The sequence below is a fragment of the Leptonotus elevatus genome, chromosome 1 (genome assembly GCF_054856555.1).
Source record: "Leptonotus elevatus isolate MCC_2025b chromosome 1, RoL_Lele_1.0, whole genome shotgun sequence".
Lineage (NCBI taxonomy): Eukaryota > Metazoa > Chordata > Actinopteri > Syngnathiformes > Syngnathidae > Leptonotus > Leptonotus elevatus.
Genome location: NC_141239.1, coordinates 49,590,581 through 49,612,137, shown reverse-complemented (window position 1 = coordinate 49,612,137; position 21,557 = coordinate 49,590,581). Strand labels below are relative to the sequence as shown.

General features: G+C 40.4%; 1 protein-coding gene across 6 annotated transcripts in view; it reads right to left on the bottom strand.

Moving 5' to 3' along the window:
- The window catches only part of grin2ba (glutamate receptor, ionotropic, N-methyl D-aspartate 2B, genome duplicate a), a 149,089-nt gene that overhangs the window by 120,323 nt on the left and 7,209 nt on the right, over nucleotides 1–21,557 (bottom strand). For 3 of the 6 annotated variants that reach the window (XM_086067020.1, XM_086067005.1, XM_086067015.1), the window contains 2 exons: nucleotides 11,999–12,114; nucleotides 9,792–9,899 (listed from right to left, as the gene is read on the bottom strand). In XM_086067020.1, the coding sequence (XP_085923146.1) occupies nucleotides 9,792–9,818 (27 nt within the window). In that variant the 5' untranslated portion in view covers nucleotides 9,819–9,899; nucleotides 11,999–12,114. The remainder of the gene's footprint in view (nucleotides 1–9,791; nucleotides 9,900–11,998; nucleotides 12,115–21,557) is intronic. The other 3 variants (XM_086067029.1, XM_086067038.1, XM_086067047.1) reach the window with 1 other exon arrangement.

The window sequence follows — 21,557 nt, the reverse complement described above, 5'->3', positions numbered from 1 at the left end:
AATCTGCAATCTGTGTCATTTCCATTGTGTTTGTTTTGCCAAGAAAACTAAATAAGTTCATTTTGGTGCTGTTTCCAAAAGGATTTTGATATGAAAAAAATGCTTATATCGAGATTGTGAAGATCTTCAAACTCAAATAAAGTCCTCAGGTTGAAATTGTCACAAGCCGATTGAGAAGAAGAAATGTAAAGGGTGGCACAAATGGCTGCATGTGTAGAGAGCATTATATGAAATCTCTTTAGAAATGCTGGTCAGTAGATTTCACAGCTGAAAAATCAGCCGCTTAAAACATTTCCATAAGTTGTTAAATTTTTCAATAATCAATCTGGGATGCAAAGTGACTGATTGGATGCAATGACATGGTTGAATGGTCACGTGACGTGAGAGATGCATCCTCCACCCTCAACTGACAGACTTTGACCAAATCCATTATGGTTGTAGCTCCTTTTTTTCTGCAACTAAACAGCATTTTATTATGTGTGACAAAAAAAGAGTGATACCATTTCTTTTTCTTGCTATTTAATTATGTCCTTCTCTCTGCTGCGGCATTACCACATACTGTATCATAGGTGTTGACAATTTGTGGACGAAGACCCACAGGGAGGCATTAGCTCCCTACTGGGAGTTCTCCACTTAAACTCCTGGCGGGTATTTTTCCTTAACGCAATCCAATCGATAACTTTTGTATTATGCCCTGGCGGAACACCAGCTAAGTCCCGGGGAGGCTTTCAGGCGGGAGCGAGGCTGCACGCCCGCGACAGCAGCGCGGAGGACGCTGCGGAGTTGGCTGCGCTCGGTGGAGGCCGCCCGAGCGAAGTGAGCATTAGCCGTGACATCTAAACTGCAGCGGGGCCAGGCGGTCGCTTGCTGGCGGCCGGCTCGTCTCCTGCTCCCCTCGCACCAAAGCGGGCACCCGGGGACGGCTGCGGGTCAGTGCCCATGTTTGACCGTTTCATCTTGGGCACATTACAAACAGCCTTCTCCTCCTCTTCCCTGTGCCACAGCCTATGATGCACAACGATCAAACCCCACGCCAGAGTGTGGATCGTGCCCCTCTTTCCAGAATACACTGATTCATTTGTCTAGAGCGGCTTTTATAACGGTGAAGAAAATGCTGCTTAGCGGTGCGGAGATGAAGAAAAATGCATTAGAACAGTATTTAGTTGCGCAGGCATTCATCAAATCGTGCATCCCAAATCCTTTACTATGACACTTCATTTAATTGTACTAAATTAAAAAGCTGCATCTGATCAATCAAAGATGAGCAAAGTGCAGTTGAACAAGTTTTACTGTGCAAAAGCCAACACTGGCTGTCTTGTTTGAATCACCTTTTTTACACAACACAGCAAACATTTTGTCACGATAAACCAGGAAATCAGAAGCGCTCTATTCCATTTAAGAGAAGTGGATTTCTATAAAGTTTTTATTCACGTAACATATCTAATGATGATCTTAGACTTCAGCACAGTCATGTATAATATAATATGGATTTGCAAGTTATAGAAATATTCGTAATAAGTGAATATGACTGCTGAAGCTTCTCATCATCAGCATAAACGAGTAAAAAACGACTGCATCAACTCTCTACTTTGCAAATTTAACAAACACAACATTAGGATGTGCATTTACACGATTAAAATCATCCTTTTCCCTCCTACAACAAAACCTCTTTGATTGTCTGCACGCATGGTCCTAAAGCACCAGGCCAAGCTTTTTTGTTTTTGCTTTTTTCATTGTAGCTGAGCTAAGATGCTGACCTGTGGCATAAACACTCAAACAAATCATCCCCCCATCACTCCATCCCCCCCAAACTGAACAACACAATCTCCAAGCTAGGAGGAGGGCAGAGGAAAAGGTCTGTTTGTAACACGTAAAGCAGTTGTTCACAACCTTTTTTGTTTTGCGTTTCCCTGAGCTCTTCTGTCACTATTTGTAACCCCTCACCATGCACGTGCTGATGATTATCTAAAGGTAGGATGTTATTCTATGAAAATCATTTTATTTCCATCTTCTTTATTTTAACATGTAATTCTCAGGCATTATCTTCCCTTTAACTCAAATTAAGCATAAAAATAAGCCATTTTTGTTGCCTTGAAAATAAATACCTAATATATCAAAAATAATAAAGATGGCTTTATGTATATATATATATATATATATATATATATATATATATATATATATATATATATATATATATATATATATAAATAAAACGATATAATACCACAAAAATGTAACTAATTTGAATGAGTCACCTTTATGATGCCACAGTTGTGTGTGTGTGAGTGTGTGCGTTTCTATTGAACAATATTACCATATGACTCATGATGACAAAAACGTTTCTCTTTCTTGTGGGTTTTGTTTGTTTGTTTGCTGTCAGTTGTGAAACTGTTTCACACTCACAAAAATATAAATATTTAAGCCTAACTTTTAAGATTTATGTAAAAAAAAAAATACAAAACAAATTCCCATTTACTTTTTTTAGATAATTTTAACACAAACCTACCAAATAAACTTTATATGATACATATGCATTAGTCTAATAAAGCCTATTTATTTGAAATGCATAATCCTCAGGTTTATGTATTTAGTATTAATAAAGTACAATTACTATTTTTTTATTTTTACGTTTTGGGATGTCTGCATTCAGTTTCATCCCAAAAACATAAAAATTTAAAAAATGGGGGGGGGGGGGAATGGGCATAAGTGTTTTTCACATAGCAGCGACGATATGCTATTTTTTATGTGTAGGCAACCTGATTATTATGCAATTCAAACAATATACTTTATTTATTTTAAATAAATACTCTCATTATTATTAATTTAGAGTCAATATACTTTATTAATACTAGATATATAAACCTGAGGATTATGCATTTCAAATAAATAGGCTTTATTAGACCAATACATATGTATCATATAAGGTTTATTTGGTAGCTTTGTATTAAAATTATCAATTAAAAAATCAAAAATTAAATGTAAAAAAATTACATAAATCTTAAATTAGCCTTAAATATTTGTGTGTGTGCGTGTGTGTGCATGGCTATATGTACCAAACCATGACATCCAAACTGAGATGCAATCATGAATGTTTTAACAACAAAAAAAGGTCTGTTTAAATGTTTATTTCCTCAAAATAATTACGTGGATTGAAAGCACTCGACAATTAATCCATTCATAATGTTGACCAGTGAATTGTAGGAGGACAAACATGACAAGACCTGATGTGTGTGTGTGTGGGGGGTAGATTCCTGCAGCATCCAAAGACATGCCAGGGAAAAGCAGACGCCACCATGTTGAAAGTGCTACGCTCAGCTAAAGATTGACTCTGCAGGCTGTTTTCCATGTGACTTATGTTCCTGCTCATCTACTGCAGACAAGGATGAGTGAAGTTCTATTGATCTGCCATTTTGTAGCCCAATCAATGCCACACAAAGATCCCTTCCATGCTTGAAAGTCCAGCTCAAACATGTAATCTTACTGCCCAAATTCAATTAATATGGAGTGATAGTGTCACTTTATGATAAACAAGCAGCAGATAGTCACCCTCTATGATTGCAGCGCCGCATCTCACACGCTCATTCAATTACAAGATAATTGAACATCAGTGTTGCCCAGATTGAGCAATATGATTGGAGTGCATTCCAGAGAAATGTGCCAGGCTGAGTTTTCAGTGCCTGAAAGTTTCTTTGAATAGTTATTGATTTAATTAATTTAAAAAAAAAATCTTAGATGATGACACAAATGTGACAGCAGCACATGTCACTGTGGCATCTTGTACTGCCCATCCCCGACAAACAACCGCTAAAACACCTAAATTTTCCTTTTTTCTATCCTTTTCCTCGTATGAACTCCCTGGCCATTGAATTATCTTCCATTTAGGAGGACATGAGAGAAAAATAGAGAGAAAACAAGCTCTGTTCCCTTTGCTAAAAAAACAACAACCAAAAAACAAACAAGAAAAAAGCATAAATGAAACATGATGTCTATTTAAAAATGCTCTCAAAATCATCACATTCCGCATTAGAAGGCCACAATGGACTGCAGACAGTTCATCAAAAGATGACAAATACGCACAATAAATACTTTGCCTACGGTTGTCATTCCATATAAAAATGGAGTATTTAAGGTATATTATTCAAACTGGATATGAATGATGACGCATAATTTGCTGTTAAGTGGATTCTGTAGAAGAATGAATCGCGCGCTTCGTTAATGAAGTGAATGACATGATGAAGTGCCAAAATCCTATTACTGTTTCAGAACAGTTCAACATTTTTTAACATCAAGATAATTTTAACCATTTCTTTGGCACTTAGCTGTTTATTTGTTTCTTTTTAAACGAGAAAAATGGGTGAATTTGTGTGGAGCTCTGTTTGGACTGAAAAACAATTTAACAGCACACAGAGGCTAAATTATTGACTTGAACTGAATTATTTTGATACCTTTGTTGTAAAGAAAGAAAAACCACAAGGGTCACTGAAATTTCAACTGCCAAAAATAATGTACTGAAAACAAACTAGTGAAAAAAAGACACTGCTGTTGAATTGTATTAAATAAGTAATAAAACTGGCCTGGATTTTTTTTTTAAAGTTTGTTGCACCAACTTTTGAGGCAATCACTGCAATCAAAATTATTATGTGGCTCTCAATGAGACTTGAGCACCTGTCAGCAGGTATTCAGCCTATACTCCTCATGAGCAAAAACTACCGTACTCTTGCCTTCTCCAGCTACCATGTTTTAGCTCCTTCTGCACATCGCTGGCGTCGGGCCGAAACCTTGTACCCGCAAAATAGTCACGTTTCAGGAGACCCCCAAAACGTCTTGCTCAACCATTAACATTACATCATCAAAGGCAGCAAGCCATTTTCAACACTTAAGATTGGTCCATAATTTGTAAAAAGCAACAGCCACATGTGAAGACGGACCAGCAGTATAGATTTGTGAGGGGAAAAAAAGTTAAATTTAACAATATTATGTTCAATAGAATTTAGGGCAGGAGTCATCGGAGGTCACTTCAGATTAGTATGATGTTTAGTTCTTTGCCATTCTTTGTGAGCTGAAGTATTTTTTTAAATAATTTTCTTGTGACTGAATGCAAGTTTTCTGACATTGGGCAGCACATTTCACTCCAGATTGCCTTCAGACACTTCATTTCAGAATGAATAGCCCCGTAAGAAAATAAATACAGCCCCATGTTTATAAAAAAGAGATTAAAGTAAATCAGTCATCAACAACAATAACTGATTTAGTCCGCTTTGGAATGTAAAACAAATATTCAAAATTCAAAAACTTGTAACTCAATAGCGCCATATTTTAAAATATAACTATGAAAACAGAAAAAGAGAATGTAAAAAAAAAAAATGTGTTTTACAATGCGTAATTAAGCCAGGAAGTCACACGCACTGCAGTATTTGTGTAATCTTCGGGATCACATTTTGGTTGTCTTTTATCAAAAGCATTTTCATAAGGATTGTAGTTTTATTCACATACTTTAGGTCCTGAGTACGTTAAAGAAACGCTTATGGAATATAAACCCGTAGGGCCCTGAGGTGTGTCGACTTGGGTCAGTTAGTGGAGCCCAAAGCAAACATGGTGAAGCAGCATTTAGGTGTAATGCTGCACAGAAACGGTGTAAATGCTTTTAAATGTAAGTTTTGAAAAGCATTTTTAAAATCATGTTTTTAAAATTGTTATTCTTGTACTGATCAGGCTTTTAGTAATTTTAGTAAGCTACTTTTTATTTCCTTACTTTGCTTTTAAATGTATTCAACTATTTTGTTTGTAAATGCTTTGAAATGTTCCGTTCCGTCTTCAATTCCGCTTATCCGGGGTCGGGTCGCGGGGGCAGCAGCTTTAGCAGGGAAGCCCAGACTTCCCCCTCCTCCCCAGCCACTTCAGCCAGCTCCGACGTCGGGATCCCAAGGTGTTCCCAGGCCAGTCGAGAGACGTAGTCTCTCCAGCGTGTCCTGGGTCGTCCCCGGGGCCTCCCGCCGGTAGGACATGCCCGGAACACCTTTCCAGGGAGGCGTCCAGGAGGCATCCGAACCAGATGCCCTAGCCACCTCAACTGGTTCCTCTCAACACGGAGGAGTAGCGGCTCGACGCTGAGTCCCTCCCGGATGACTGAGCTTCTCCCCCTATCTCTAAGGGAAAGCCCGGCTACCCTGCGGAGGAAACTCATTTCGGCCGCTTGTATCTGGGATCTTGTTCTTTCGGTCACGACCCACAGCTCGTGACCATAGGTGAGGGCAGGAACGTAGATCGACCGGTTCAGCTCCTTCTTCACCACAACGGACCGATACAGCGTCCGCATCACTGCAGACACTGCACCGATCCGCCTGTCGATCTCCCGCTCTAACCTACCCTCACTCGTGAACAAGACGCCAATATACTTGAACTCCTCCACTTGGGGCAGGATCTCATCCCCGACCCGGAGAGGGCACTCCACCCTTTTCCGACTGAGGAACTCTGACATCGGTCGTAAAGGGACCGAATAAGCCGTATCAGGGGTACCCCATACTGCCGAAGCATCCCCCACAGGACTCCCAGAGGGACACGGTCAAACGCCTTCTCCAAGTCCACAAAGCACATGTGGACTGGTTGGGCGAACTCCCACGCACCCTCGAGGACCCTGCTGAGAGTGTAGAGCTGGTCCACTGTTCCACGGCCGGGACGAAAACCACACTGCTCCTCCTGAATCCGAGATTCGACTTCCCGACGGACCCTCTTCTCCAGCACCCCTGAATAGACCTTACCTGGGAGGCTGAGGAGTGTGATCCTTCTAAAGTTGAAACACACCCTCCGGTCCCCCTTCTTAAAAAGGGGAACCACCACCCCAGTCTGCCAATCCAGAGGCACTGTCCCTGATGTCCACGTGATGTTGTAGAGACGTGTCAACTACGACAGCCCCACAACATCCAGAGCCTTTAGGAACTCCGGGCGGATCTCATCCACCCCCGAGGCCCTGCCACCGAGAAGCTTTCCAACCACCTCAGTGACTTCGACCCCAGAGATAGGGGAGCCCACCTCAGAGTCCCCAGACCCTGCTTCCTCAAAGGAAGGCGTGTCGGTGGGATTGAGGAGGTCTTCGAAGTATTCTCCCCACCGATTCACGACGTCCCGAGTCGAGGTCAACAGCACCCCATCTCCACTATACACAGTGTTAATGACGCACTGCTTTCCTCTCCTGAGACGCCGGATGGTGGACCAGAATTTCCTCGAAGCCGTCCGGAAGTCGTTTTCCATGGCCTCACCGAACTCCTCCCATGTCCGAGTTTTTGCCTCAGCGACCGCCGAAGCCGCATTCCGCTTGGCCAGCCGGTATCTGTCAGCAGCCTCCGGAGTCCCACAGGCCAAAAAGGCCCAATAGGACTCCTTCTTCAGCTTGACGGCATCCCTTACCGCTGGTGTCCACCAGCGGGTTCGAGGATTGCCGCCACGACAGGCGCCAACCACCTTACAGCCACAGCTCCGATCGGCCTCCTCAGCAATGGAAGCGCGGAACATGGTCCACTCGGACTCAATGTCCCCCGCCTCCCCCGGGATAAGTTCTGCCGGAGGTGGGTGTTGAAACTCTTTCTGACAGGGGATTCTGACAGACGTTCCAAGCAGACCCTCACAATACGTTTGGGTCTGCCTGGTCGTACCAGCATCTTACCCCGCCATCGGAGCTAACACACCACCAGGCGGTGATCAGTTGACAGCTCCGCCCCTCTCTTAACCCGAGTGTCCAACACATACGGCCGCAAATCCAATGACACGACTACAAAGTCGATCATCGAACTGCGGCCTAGGGTGTCCTGGTGCCAAGTGCACATATGGACACCCTTGTGCTTGAACATGGTGTTCGTTATGGTCAGTCCGTGGCGAGCACAGAAGTCCAATAACAAAACACCGCTCGGGTTTTGATCGGGGGGGCCGTTCCTCCCAATCACGCCCCTCCAAGTCTTACTGTCATTACCCACGCGAGCGTTGAAGTCCCCCAGCAGAACGAGGGAGTCCCCAGGGGGAGCGCTCTCCAGCAAACCCTCCAAGGACTCCAGGAAGGGTGGGTACTCTGAGCTGCTGTTCGGTGCATAAGCACAAACAACAGTTAGGACCCGTCCCCCCACTCAAAGGCGGAGGGAGGCAACCCTCTCATTCACCGGGGTAAACCCCAACGTACAGGCGCCTAGCCGGGGGGCAATGAGTATGCCGACACCTGCTCTGCGCCTCTCACTGTGGGCAACTCCAGAGTGGAAGAGGGTCCAGCCCCTCTCGAGAGGATTGGTACCAGAACCCAAGCCATGTGCGGAGGCGAGTCCGACTATATCTAGTTGGAACTTCTCAGCCTCGCAACCCAGCTCGGGCTCCTTCCCTGTCAGAGAGGTGACATTCCATGTCCCCAGAGCTAGCTTCAGTAGCCGGGGGTCGGACCGCCAAGGCCCCCGCCTTCAGCTGCCACCCAACTCACTGCGCACCCGACCCCTTTGGCCCCTTCCACCGGTGGTGAGCCCATGGGAAGGGGGACCCACGTTGCCTTTTCGGGCTGTGCCCGGCCGGGCCCCATGGGTATAGGCCCGGCCACCAGACGCTCACCTTCGAGCCCCACCTCCAGGGCTTTGAAATGTTGTACTTTTAATTATGCGAAGGACGCCGAGTTACCTTGTGTATGAAATTAGCTATACAAGTAAAGCTGCCTTGCCTAATTGCAAAGTTCTGATCGTAGAATTGTTTCAGCCTCAGGTCCAAGCCACATTAGGGTAATCCATAGGGTAACATTGTTTGGGGACTGGATGATCAGACTGGACTAAATGGGCCTGTAAGCCTAAAATCCGACCATTAATGCCATCTTTTCCCCCATAGAGTAACAAGGATGACGCAACAGCGCAGTTAATTAATCTATATGGTAATGTTTCATGATGTTGTAGGCGAGGTGCAACGTCAGCATTAGCCGATGGAGCTGTGTGACTTTCAGCTAATGACAGAGGCACTTCATTACCGCGTCGTACCGTCCCCCTGCAGCCGGCCAAGGCAGACGATTAAGTAATAGGAGGAAGTGTGTTACGGCTGCATTGTTGGTGTGCCCGTTATGTGCGCAAACTCCAACACAACTTACATCCCCCTTCTGTACAGGCTGAATTTTCTGTACATTAGAGCTGATTAATAGTGCATGGCAGGACGCTAGAGAGGAGCGTGTGGTGTAAAATGAATAAATAACTTCAAAAATAACAAGCAGTTTTCACAAAAGTGTAGCACCAAAGAACGAGGGGATTAGCGTGTGAGGAAACGAAAGCAAAGCGCTGATGTGATAATGGGCACTTTTCAACTCAGTCGGCACAATTTGGTCCAGGGCACAAAAAGAATGATGTCTTATCACACGAAACATAATGTTTCTTTCTTTTATGCTGCACATGAATTAGAGAACAAACACAGACAGTGGAAGGCCACTTAATGGCTGCACACTCAACAAATCCTTTAACTGCCTCATCAGTGGCGGAAGCGTCATGCAAATGAAGGCGATGGTCGATAGGTGCTTGATCAGGTGAAGTGGCATTGATCAAAGTGCACACGGCGCTAAAAACCCGGGATTAAACCACTCGTCTGGAAGTTCCACCTTGAACCTTGAGCCTAACCCTGAAGCAAACGGCGAGATAGAGAAGCGAGAAGGCTGTGGGGCTTCTAATCATCCATCACTGCGCTTTACAGTGGTGCAGACGTGCAAACAAAGCAGAGAGATAAGAAGCGCTTGCTCGCGTACCGAGACGAGGCCGCGACACCTTTGCCATGCATTCGTTTTGTCTTACCTTGTGTTTTGCGGGCCAGATTCTCATCCCCTGGTCTCAGAAGTAGCATGATGGTGCAGCCTGGGCCTCCTCTCTCCCTCTCATAGCCTCAGACTGAGGGAGGCTGCACTACAATCAACACAGGAGAGGAGATGATTATTGATCCCTGGCAACTATCTTAAAAGCTCCATACTTGGGGCGATCAATATAACACAGATGGAATATAAACAAAGATGGTTTCTATACTAGAAAGGAAAATACAGTCTTAGGGCTGAGCAATTAATCGCATTCAAAGCGACATGGCAATGTGGTTGGATGCAATGTTAAAAAGGCAAAGGCTGACATTCTGAGGGGGGGAAAAGATGCTTCATTTTGATCGTTTAGCCCTAATGAGATCCAAAGCTCAGTACCAAAAATTCTACCTTTACAAACATAAATAGAGCAGCTCATGTATTGATATTATTATATTGTGCCTTATTCTTTTGCGTTTGGATTCCCCGTTAGGGGTGTCATCCTTTTCCATCAAAGTAATCTTCCGCATCCTCCTCTCTAAAACCAACTGCCCTCATGTCTTCCCTCACTACATCCATCAAACTTCTCTTAGGTCTTTCACTTGCTGACTTTCCTGGCAGATTCATACTCATACCCGTTATACTGAATATCTCTTAATCGGCTCCCTCTAACTTTTTCCTCAAAGCATCTGACCTTGGCTGTCCCTCCGATGAGCTCATTTCTAACATCCTGGTCACTCCTGGAAAAAAAAAAACAACATCTTCATTTTCACCACCTCTAGCTCTTACAGTATACATGTACAAGTTTACTGGTTAGTATTTTCTAAATTTGAGTAAAAATAAAATAAAATCACAATAATCAATGTATAGATTTGTATCGTGATTAATCGGTATTGAATCGAATCGTGACCTATAAATCATGATACAAATCGAATCGCCAGGTACTAGGTAATTCACACCCCTAGATTGAAAGAAAAAAAAACGGTGCACCTCCTTCTGACCTACTCTATACCTTTGCATCGACACCTTCAAGGTAATTCATGCATCTGGAGTACTCTTCATAGGCAACCATACTGTTTTTCACAAATACTCACTTCTGCCCTGAGTCTAGCTTCCACTACTCTTTCCCATCCCATAACGTCATTGTCTGGCTCATCACCTTGATTCCTCAATAGTCCCTACAACTCTGCACATCGCCCTTGTTTTTGAAAATGGGCACCGACACACTTTCCCTCCATTCCTCAGAAATCTTCTCACCCTCTACAATCCTATTGGACAAACCTGGGCAAAAACTCCACAGCTACCTCTCCTAGATGTTCCCATACTTCCACTGGTATGTCAGCAGGTGATTTCAATCAACAATCCGTTTTAGTGCCTTTCTAACTTCTTCTCTAACAATCATCATCAACGCCTCAAAGCTTTCATTCTATCCAACAGACTATTGGAACCAGTTAACACATTTCTATCTCTGTCCTTAATCAACCTAACCTGCTGCACATCCTTTCCATCTCTATCTGTTTAACTGACCAACCCGTAAACTTCTTGACTGTCCAACCTGGCATACATGACATCATATGTCTCATTTCCGTTTCCTTCACCAACATGTCCATTACAATCTGCACCAATCTAGAGTCTCCTAGAATTTTTCTCTTTCTCTTCTAGTTCACATGTGGAGCATTACCAATGATGAAATCAAATACAACACCCTCCAGTTCAAGTTTCGGATTGTTTTAGATTGCGTAGGAGTGCCTAACATTGCATATTGTGACCCGTATTTGTTTTAGTATTTATTATCCAGAAGCAATTAACTGAACTAGTATTCAATCAGTCATTTGTTATGTCATGTCACTGTGATTATGAATTAATATGTGAAGGAGGAATCGTTTCAATGAAGGGACACGTCTCATAAACTTGAATAATACCATCTGTCACCATCATCAACCAATTAATAGAAAGATGACTTTAATTAACTCAGAAGAGGATAAAAGGCAAGGTTTGAAGGAGTAAATCACGTTTGTTTGTTTTTGAAACAGCAGCGCTTTATCACTAGCTACACTTGCCTTCATGATGAATTAAATGACACCTCTCCAACTCCTTAACTTGCAGATTTTAATCTAGTAAATATTATATTTCCAGAATGAAATGGAGAGGATGTTGCTGGGTAACTTTTTAGAGTCCATTTGGAATGATGTGTGTAATTTAGCTGGGAGAACTCACAGCAATTTAAGTGGAGAAAGCAGCAATTTTCAAGGTAAATGTACTCCACGGGAGCAGCTTCTTGCCTCTTCTCCTCTTCTCCTCTTCGCTCCACCGAGCTGACGTCTGCCAGTCTGCTGTTTTAAAAGGGGAACAAGGAGAACAAAGGGTTACAAGGGGGTCACAGACGCTTTCAAGAGCCTTTCGTGCCCGCTGTGACTTTTGATCTGCTGCCTTAAGATTTATTCACTTAGGAAGACTTAAGAAACACAAGTCAATTTGGTTACTGGCCACTTTAGTTGAAAATACAATGAAAAACACCGTAAAGGCCACTTTTAGCCTAGACAAGGAAAAACGGTAACATTCAGCCTTAATCTGTTTAACTGTGTCTCATAACACCTTATAGTAAACCGTGTGTGTGTGTGTGTGCGTGTGTGCGTGTGTAGATTGGCAAAGGCAAAAACTGCTGAGCTGACTCAAAAAGGAAAAGCAGCCCAATCGGGTAAATTATACATTTGCTCCAGATGTACAGTCCCATTAAATTGTCTTCGCTTTCATCGCCAACAAGCCCCAACGCAATACTAATAAGTGGCTTCTATTAAATCTGCTTATGCATAGCTCATACACATGGATGGCAAATGAAAGGACAACATCATATATCTGAGAAAGCCATACTCCAGTAAAAGCTGCCAGAAGAGCTTGAACTCATTTTAACATGCATTCTACAAGTCTACCAGGGGGATCTTTTGCAATTTACATGTGAAGGCGCTGACGCCTTGGAGGGGTGAGTATAATCGCTGGAGTTAATACATTTGAACTGCAAGACAAACATCGCGTTGTGAGAGCCAATCGGTGTTGAGAATGTACAGTGGGCCGTAGTTTTAATTCGTTAACGAAAACGACAAAGTATATTTTCGTCAAGGCATATTTTTAGACTAGACAAGACTAAAATCCCCATTAGTAAACAATAACTTGGATAAAATGAATGATGAGATGAAAAATAAGTAAAGACTAGGCTAAATTCTATGGACATTTAATTTACAAGCACAGATGAGATGAAAATTATATGACCTAATCCGCCACGAACACACTGTGACACACTTGTTTTGCACAGGGCCGGGGACAAAGAAAAGATGTGATATATATTTCACTACATTGAAGTGGAATAAAAAAAAAACATATGCTTGATTTTAATTGAAGGGAAGGAATGTGGGCACAAGATAGCTGGAAAAGAAAACAAATCAAACCTGAAGAGTAATGTAGCAGTTCACCACAAAGACATTTAGTGTTAATTTTGTCAACGCAAACTAAACAAAAATAATTTTGTCAACACACATTTTTCAACAGACTAAAACTAGACTCGACTCGACTAAAACCTTCATTAATAAACAATAACTGGGGACTAACTCAGTATACATTTTTGTCGACTAATGAAGACAAGACAAAAATGTGCTTTACTTAATAAAAACTGGACTTAAATCTATGGACATTTTAGTTCGTGAGCAAAAACGAGACAAAAATTATATGATTTTGTAAAATTTTGTTTCTGCTAATCTGTCACCAACACACACAGTGACACCCCCCCCCCCCCCCGCCCCCCCTTTCAAATCTGCAGCCAGCGAGTGCAACATGCACAAACACATGGGACAGACAGGAGATGGATTCACGGTGAAAGGTTAAAAAAAAAATATATATATATAGCACAAAAAAAAGATTTAAATTATAGTAACATTAAACCACTGACTATAACATTCCAAAAATAATGTTAATCCGACCGCTAATTTATGATGGCTAATTTACTAGCTCGTAGCAGGGAGCCACTTGTTGCTGTAATTGTGTGTGAAGTTATTTTTCATCAAAAAGATAAGAGAACATTTCATGTGAAATAGTTTTAGATCCAAAATGGTCAACATAATCTGTTGACGAAAAAAATACAGGTGTTTAATGATTGTCCTGATTAAAACTAGACTAAAACGTTGACAGTTTTTGTTGACTAAAACTAGACAAATACAATGTTTAAAAAGTCGTCTTGGACTCAAATAAAGACTAAAATGCTAGATTTATAGTCAACTAAAAATTGACTAAATAAAAACGGAATGAGGTTGACTAAATATGATCAAAACTAACAAGCGTGATTGAAACTGGACTCAAACCGAGACTAAATTTTAAAATAGCGGATCAAATGATTAACACTAAATACATTTTGGGTAAGTTACCAAAAAGTTTGGTGTTGGTTGTTTATAACATAGCATTAAACATTCAGAAACATTATTACTAGTAAAAAAATAAAAAAAATAAAACTGCTCTATTGTACAATCAGTGAGTGTGAGGGAAAAGCACAATCATTCAACCAGGCAAGCAGCTCATCGTCATTTGACAAGACCGTTACCTAGCACAGAAGCTAGCTACCTACAGTTGATGTATGTATGTTATTATGAAAGCAAATGTGTATGTGTACCGTATTTGTCAAAGTCTAATGAGAAGAATAGCTGTGATAACAGCTAATGGGGATCCAAATAAATAAACAATAAACCAATGACTACAGTATATTGTTCCAACAACAACGTTAAACTGACGGCAAACCCATGCTGGTTGACCTACTAGCTTGCAGCATGTAGCGATAGTAGCCACCAAGGTTATTTTAGTTAACTAAAACTAACGAAAAAACGAAAATTCTAAAATCAATTTCGTTAATGAAATAAACTACAAAAGGACAAATTAACTGAAACTACATTTTATGTTTACAAAACTAACTAAAACTAACTATAATTATAGCAAAAATGTCCTTTGTTTTAATCTTTGATAATAAATGTAATGCATGAGCCTTTGGGGATGATTTTAAATGTGATTTTAAGTAGATTTATTTTGATATTAACCTGAATTAGGACATTTGAAAGTGTGTCACACAATAGTGACGTCATCTAGCAGCAGCCAATAGAAAAGCACCTTCAGATGACGTTGCTCCCATGGTGTTTTTTTTAAAAAGTGCACAAATAATACACTTAATAAAAAAAAAAAATTAAAATAAAACTAATACTGAAACTAACTAAAACTGAGCATTTATGAAAAAAATTATAAAACTAATACAAACTAACAGAACCACCTTGAAAACGAATTAAAAAAAAAAAAAAAAAAACTAACTCAAATGAAAAATTCCAAAACTAGAATAGCCCTGGTAGCCACTTGACATAATTGCTTGTGAAACTGAATTTGTACTGAGATACAGTACAGGCCAAACGTTTGGACACACCTCATTCATTGTGTTTGCTTTATTCTCATGACTAAATTCTCACCGAAAGGCATCAAAACTAAAAATGAACACGTGGAGTTATGTACTTAACAAAAAAAGGTGAAAACTGAAAACGTGTTTTGGATTCGAGTTTCTTCAAAATAGCCACCTTTTGCTTTGATGACCGCTTTGCACACTCTTGGCATTCTCACCTCTGGGAACTCCTTGAATACTGTTGGAAAACCATTTCAGGTGACTACTCTTGAAGCTCACCGAGGGAATGCCAAGACCAAAGCATGTCATTTATTAACAGGATTTATGTATTTATTTCAAGGTCCTCATTAGCCTCTACTACTGTAGAGACTATTCTTCCTGGGGTCCTCTCACATTTCACGTACAATGACAACGACATTGGTACGTTAGAAGTCATTTTGGTCCAATCGAAACGTTCACTTCTCATGCAGGCATTATTATCTCGGAAAGAGATCACTCCAATGAAAACAAAAATGTTCTATGGTAGCCACTTTTGTGAAATTGTACACGTCTTCGGCTGTCTCAGTGCGACTCGCAGCTCATCTGTCAGTCAGTCACGTTCTAATGCTAGAGCTTAAAATAGAGCTCTGAAATTTGTTTTTAATGCATATATGAATACTGCAATAAGTTTTTGCAAACTATTGTTCGTATGGCAGCACAATTGAATGGAGCTCACGCCACATATGCTAAACTTCATGGATGGCATCCACAAAGGTCGAAGCCACGCAACTTAACTCTTTTTGTTTGTGTTGGATGTTTCACCTTTTAGATTAAATGTGTTAAACGTCGCGGATGGACGCTGTTTTAGAATGTGACACCTGGAGCCGACGGTCACGGACACAGGCGGCTTCGGCTGCGTCTTGGGAATGCTGCAGCCTCGGAATTGGGGATACAGATCGTCTTCCACTTTGGCGAGACATTTGGTGCTATTTTTCATCCTGACTACTCAAACGACTGACTCCACCAAGGCTTTAATTCATCACCTGCAAAGTCAGTACGTGTATGGCTACAACCTACAATCTTAATAAAGAAATCTCAGCAATCAGCATGACACAGCATTTATCTGGATACAAAGGAACTAAATGGGTTTTCCAACTATTTATATTGTGACTAAAGGCACCATCCAGACCAGATAAAACTGCATTAGCGCTTCTGACCCTGGAAAAAATCAGAGACTTTTTTTTTAGTTTCCAATCGCAAAGCATCTTTTTTATTGTTTCTGATATAATTAACTCATTCACAAATGAGTATATTTCTATCTGTGTCAGTTTTGCAACAATTAGCATTAGAATATAGCTAAGTTTCATCATTATTCACAAATCTATTTAGAATTGTGAGTAAATTACCTTTTTTCAACATGGCCCTGATTGATCTCTTTTTCTCTGCTGCTACCTGCTGGGCGTTTTTGTAATCACTACTATTTATTCAACCGTTCTCTGCATTTCAGAGGCTGCATCAAAGCCTTCTGTATGCTCTTGCATTAAAAAAAAACATATAAATGCGTCTTTGGGACATTTAAAACATTACAATAGATCGTATTTATACGTTTTTTGGAAGCAAATTAGTTAAAGTGAGCATGATGACTACCTCTCATTCAAATGATGATGTCATTTTGTAAAGTTTTTTTTCCTAACTATACCTCCATGCCAAATTTGGTATTAAGTGCGTTCCTAACAAAAGGCTGCTCAAGTCTCCGTCATTTACGACTTTGTCGATATCTCCGCAAGTTGACGTTGTCTTTATCCTATCCGTTATCTCGAGTTTGAGTGCTTGACAGTCAGCATTTTCGTGTGCAGGCTGCACAGCTTCCTGTTCTTATCTCTATGAAAGTTATTTCTCTTTGATCCTCCACAATGTGGTCGAAAATTACACATGATTAGCTTGAATTGAAAGTAGAAAGGCAGCGGAAGAATATTGATGGTGCAACTACTGCACACATACACAATGCAAGCTATTGTCAAGCACGTTCTGCAGAAAAATCGATTTGATAGTTAGGCCCAGCATTTGTTAAGATCAGATTGATAAGATTGATCATGAATGCACAAAGCACGTTTTTAGGTTAGATGTGTTGAACCTTGTAAAAAGTCCAAACTAAACTGAGCAATGTGGACCCTCATCTTCATTTTGCCAAACTGCACCATGCGCACAATCTGAAATCTGGGAGTGCAGGCCATATTTTGGATAAAGAAATTATTCATTTACATATGTCAATGAATAATAAACACAAGCCTGCAGGCTAACAGATTGTTCTTTTCATATTTAAAAAGATAGATTAGGCCACACACAAACTCGCGCAACGCATGTACACGACAGGAGCTAAAAACCCGAAAGAAGACCAACGCAGCTCACTTAACACATCCGGCCTCTTTTGTCTCATACGAATGCCACAAAGGCGCTAAAATGCTGCCTTTATGCTCATTCCGAGTACACGCATCTTTTCTCACGGACAGTGTCTGCATCGATATACAAGTCTTTTAATCAGCTCTGATGAATTATTGAGCAGCCTTTTTATATTAGATTATGACCTATATTCTGGTTGCTTGAAGAGAGCGTGCCAATAAAATCCAGATTTAGTTTTTAAGTTGGCTCCATGTCCCACATAAGCTTTAATCACTGAGCAAGACACACACACACACACACACACACACACACATTGAAGAGGAAGTTTCCATGTAGCTCTGCAGATGCAATCATTCATTTAAGAGGACAAGTTCTCAGGTTTTTTTCACGCTGCCCTGCATAGCCAAGTGCTCAATTTGTGCCGGTTTAATTAAGGCTGATCTAGTACTCAGACGCCGACATGTGATACGTCTCATAGGAAGTACACGGGGAGGAAAAAGGAAGCAGCAAGAGATTAGTATTCTCCTGCTGTCTCCCCTCTTGGCCTGTTTATCAATGAAGATCATGTCTATGAAGGCTCTTCAGGCACACTTCTTTTCCACATGGCCTTCCGGAGCAGTTTTTAAAGCACTAAAAAGCGCCGGGGGTAATAATCATGAAATATTGTGTTTCGACAACAAAGAAGCTGAATGCTCTACCGACAAATAATAGCATCACCATCTCTATGTTTAACACAGTGAAAGATAGACAACTGGACAAGGCTCGAAATAATGTTTCTTTTTTGTTGCGGTGCAGGTTTGAAAATCAATGACTTAAAAGGGACGGTGTGTAGAATTTAGTTCCACCTAGTGGTGAACTAAAGAACGCAACGAGCTAAGTGTGCATTTTGAAGCACGCGCACTACGGTGCCTCAGAGACACCACACTTCATATTATTATGTATTTACATGTGTTGGGATAATATAGCCTATTTTGTGAACTAATTGGGGATGACATATTTTTTACTATTTTATCAACACGCTGAAATATTGTAATATGTTTCAGTACATCATATTTATTTCCTATACTTCTTAAATATTTGTTTCATTTTGGATTGTTTTAGTACAGTGCATTTGAGCTGTCAGGCTTCACCTCGTTAGAGGAAAAAAAAAAAAAAAGACATAGCAGAAACTGTCAACGCTGCCCGTGCCTGCGAGCCCAAAACTTCTGTAAAAAGATACGTGCGTCCCAAACACGTGGTCGATTTTCACTAAATGTATGTGCACATGCCTAAATCATACTCTGAAAATATTAGAACGACAGTCACAATATTTTTTAGACTTTATTCACATCGTAAGCTGTTGCCTATGGCAATGACAATGTTGGGAGGTGGTTCCTGTCATAAAATAAAAAATATTATGATTTTTGTTGTAATATTTTCATAGTATGATTTGGGTATCTGTGCAGATACGTTTGGCGAGGCTGGATCTTGATTTTGAGGAGCTGAATATTCGTAGTGTGATCTAAATGATGGCAACACTTGGTGATACCATATAGGGCTTTTTATTTATGTGTTACAGTATGTGTTGCTCATTTAGCATTATGAAGATGATTCTACCATGAATTTTACTGTGCACATGTTCATTTTGAAAGATTTGGACAGATTCACCTCAAAGATTTAAGACAGATTTAATTATTTATTTATTTATTTATTTTTGTTTAACTGCACCTGTCTTGGACCCAGCCCATGAGATATCTAGGGCAAGAAAAAAAGACGCAATATAGCATGCTGGTCAGAATGTGATTGGCTTTTCGCTCCCTCTCACTATTGGTCAATGCTGCGGAACCAAAAGGACGCCGACATAGGGCATGGCGCACTGTGCGACAAGAAAAAAAAGTTTACACGCAAGACTTGAAGCGTCACAGATGCCAGGCGACCAAATCATTGAGCAAATCACACAACACGGGAGGCGCTACGTCAAGACAACTCAAATTTGTTCATGATATGCTACGTTTGTCTGCGACACGACACGTCTGTCGGGTCAAAATCGGGCTATTTTCTTGTAGTCTGACCAAGGCATAAGGCGCAGCACAGCTTACGTAACATAATTAGCGACTACTAGACCTACGATTCTATAAAAGTAAAAATAAATGTATGCTGATGTGAACTTTTTTTTTTTGCATATTATTGAAATTGATAGTGGGTTCTTGAAAAGAATGAACATTGAAAAATTGAAACATTCTGCACACTGTCCCTTTAATTTGAAAAGCATTTTGTGCAGCATTTTTTTTTTAATTTGCACGTTAATCCCAGGGACCTGAAGCAAGGGTTTAAAGTAAAAATATGAAATTATTAACTCGTCTGCTATTTTTTTATTCAACGTTGGCTGGTTCCAGCCGGATGTGAAAAGTGGGCTCAATCACTCCAAGCACCTCATTTCGGTGTTAAACCCGCTAGCCTTGTCAGTCTTAGGTTAGCTTTGCAATTAGCATGGCTTCTCCGTCTTTCCTCGTCATCCCTTTGTGAGATCGATACTCAGATGTGTAACTTTTTCGCCGCCTTGGAGGTGATGATTACTGACTCAGGAGCAAGCCCGCAACAAGTTTAGCCTCACTAAGCGAAGCTTGTTGCTAGCTAGCTGTTGTGGCGTAAGTAACACCAAATCCAAAAGTAAACATGCTCATTTTAACTCATTCACTGCCATTGACGTCTATAAACGTAAAAATTCAACAAGAGTATGAAAACCTAGACATTTTTTTAATAATCTTTTTTTTGGGGGGGGGGGGGAGAAAAGATTATTAAAAATTAGGGGCATCAGGCGATTCATTTTTTTAAATTGTAATTAATCGCATGACTTCAATAGTTAACTCCCAATTAATCACAAATTTTCTGTTCTAAATAAAAAATGTTAAACTAATAGAAATAGTTCAAATTAATTTTTTACGTCTATAACAGTCATTGGCAGTGAATGAGTTAAAGGAATTTCTTTGCTTCACATTTTAAATAATTTATTGTTTTTCCATTTTCTGAGGTACACTAAGGACCAACACATTATTACCAATGCCAAATCCAGTAATAATTGTTTGCACTATTGGAATTATGACCAAGGAAGTGAACCTCAGGTGAAGCATTCCTAATTCATGACCATAATCCAAAAAGGAATCCACTGTTCAGCAAAACAAATGTCCTCTCTGTTAAAATGAAAGCGATGCTAAGTGACAGCCGCCATTCCTATAATTTCTCAGCCAGACACTGTTAGCTCAAGGACTGCAGCAGCATCTGCAAAATAAAAATTATAAAATTTCTCCTTTCTCCCTGTTTTGTTTAAGATACAATACGAGATAAGATAATGATGTCCAATCACAGATTTGCCTAAACTAATACTGTTGTAATTTCCATGCCAGGCCAGTAGATGGCAATGTCTCACTGAAAGGTGACAGTGACAGCTTTTCTGCTAATCCGGAGTCTTTTCTATTTCATAAATACCAGTTTAAAAGATGTTGATTTTTTTTTACTAGAGCTGTCAAACGATTACATTTTTTAATCTGATTAATCGCATTTTAGAATTTTGATTAATCTCGATTAATTGCTTCATTAAAAAGGCTTTTTTATTAACATTTTTTGCCCGCCATATTTGACGAGCACCTGTTATGTGTTAATTCTTTCGACATTTAATGTTATGAGGACGTCGTCAACATGTTTTGATCCGCTACACGCTCTCATCCTCTTCTTTTTCTACAGTCAATTACTTGCATAATTTAAAATGGGAAAAAAATGGCCCCAAATATTCTGAATGTCATACACAAACATTTATTAAATGCTTTACTTTAATGCATGTAGTTATGTTTATTTGTTTAAACACAACTTTACGTAACCATCTGCTGTCAGTTTAAGAATCATCTGCGGTTAAAAATAATAGTATGATTAATCTGTGTTAATACATGATTAATGCGATAATTTTTTTGCGATTAATTAATTTGTTAACGCTTTAACTTTGAC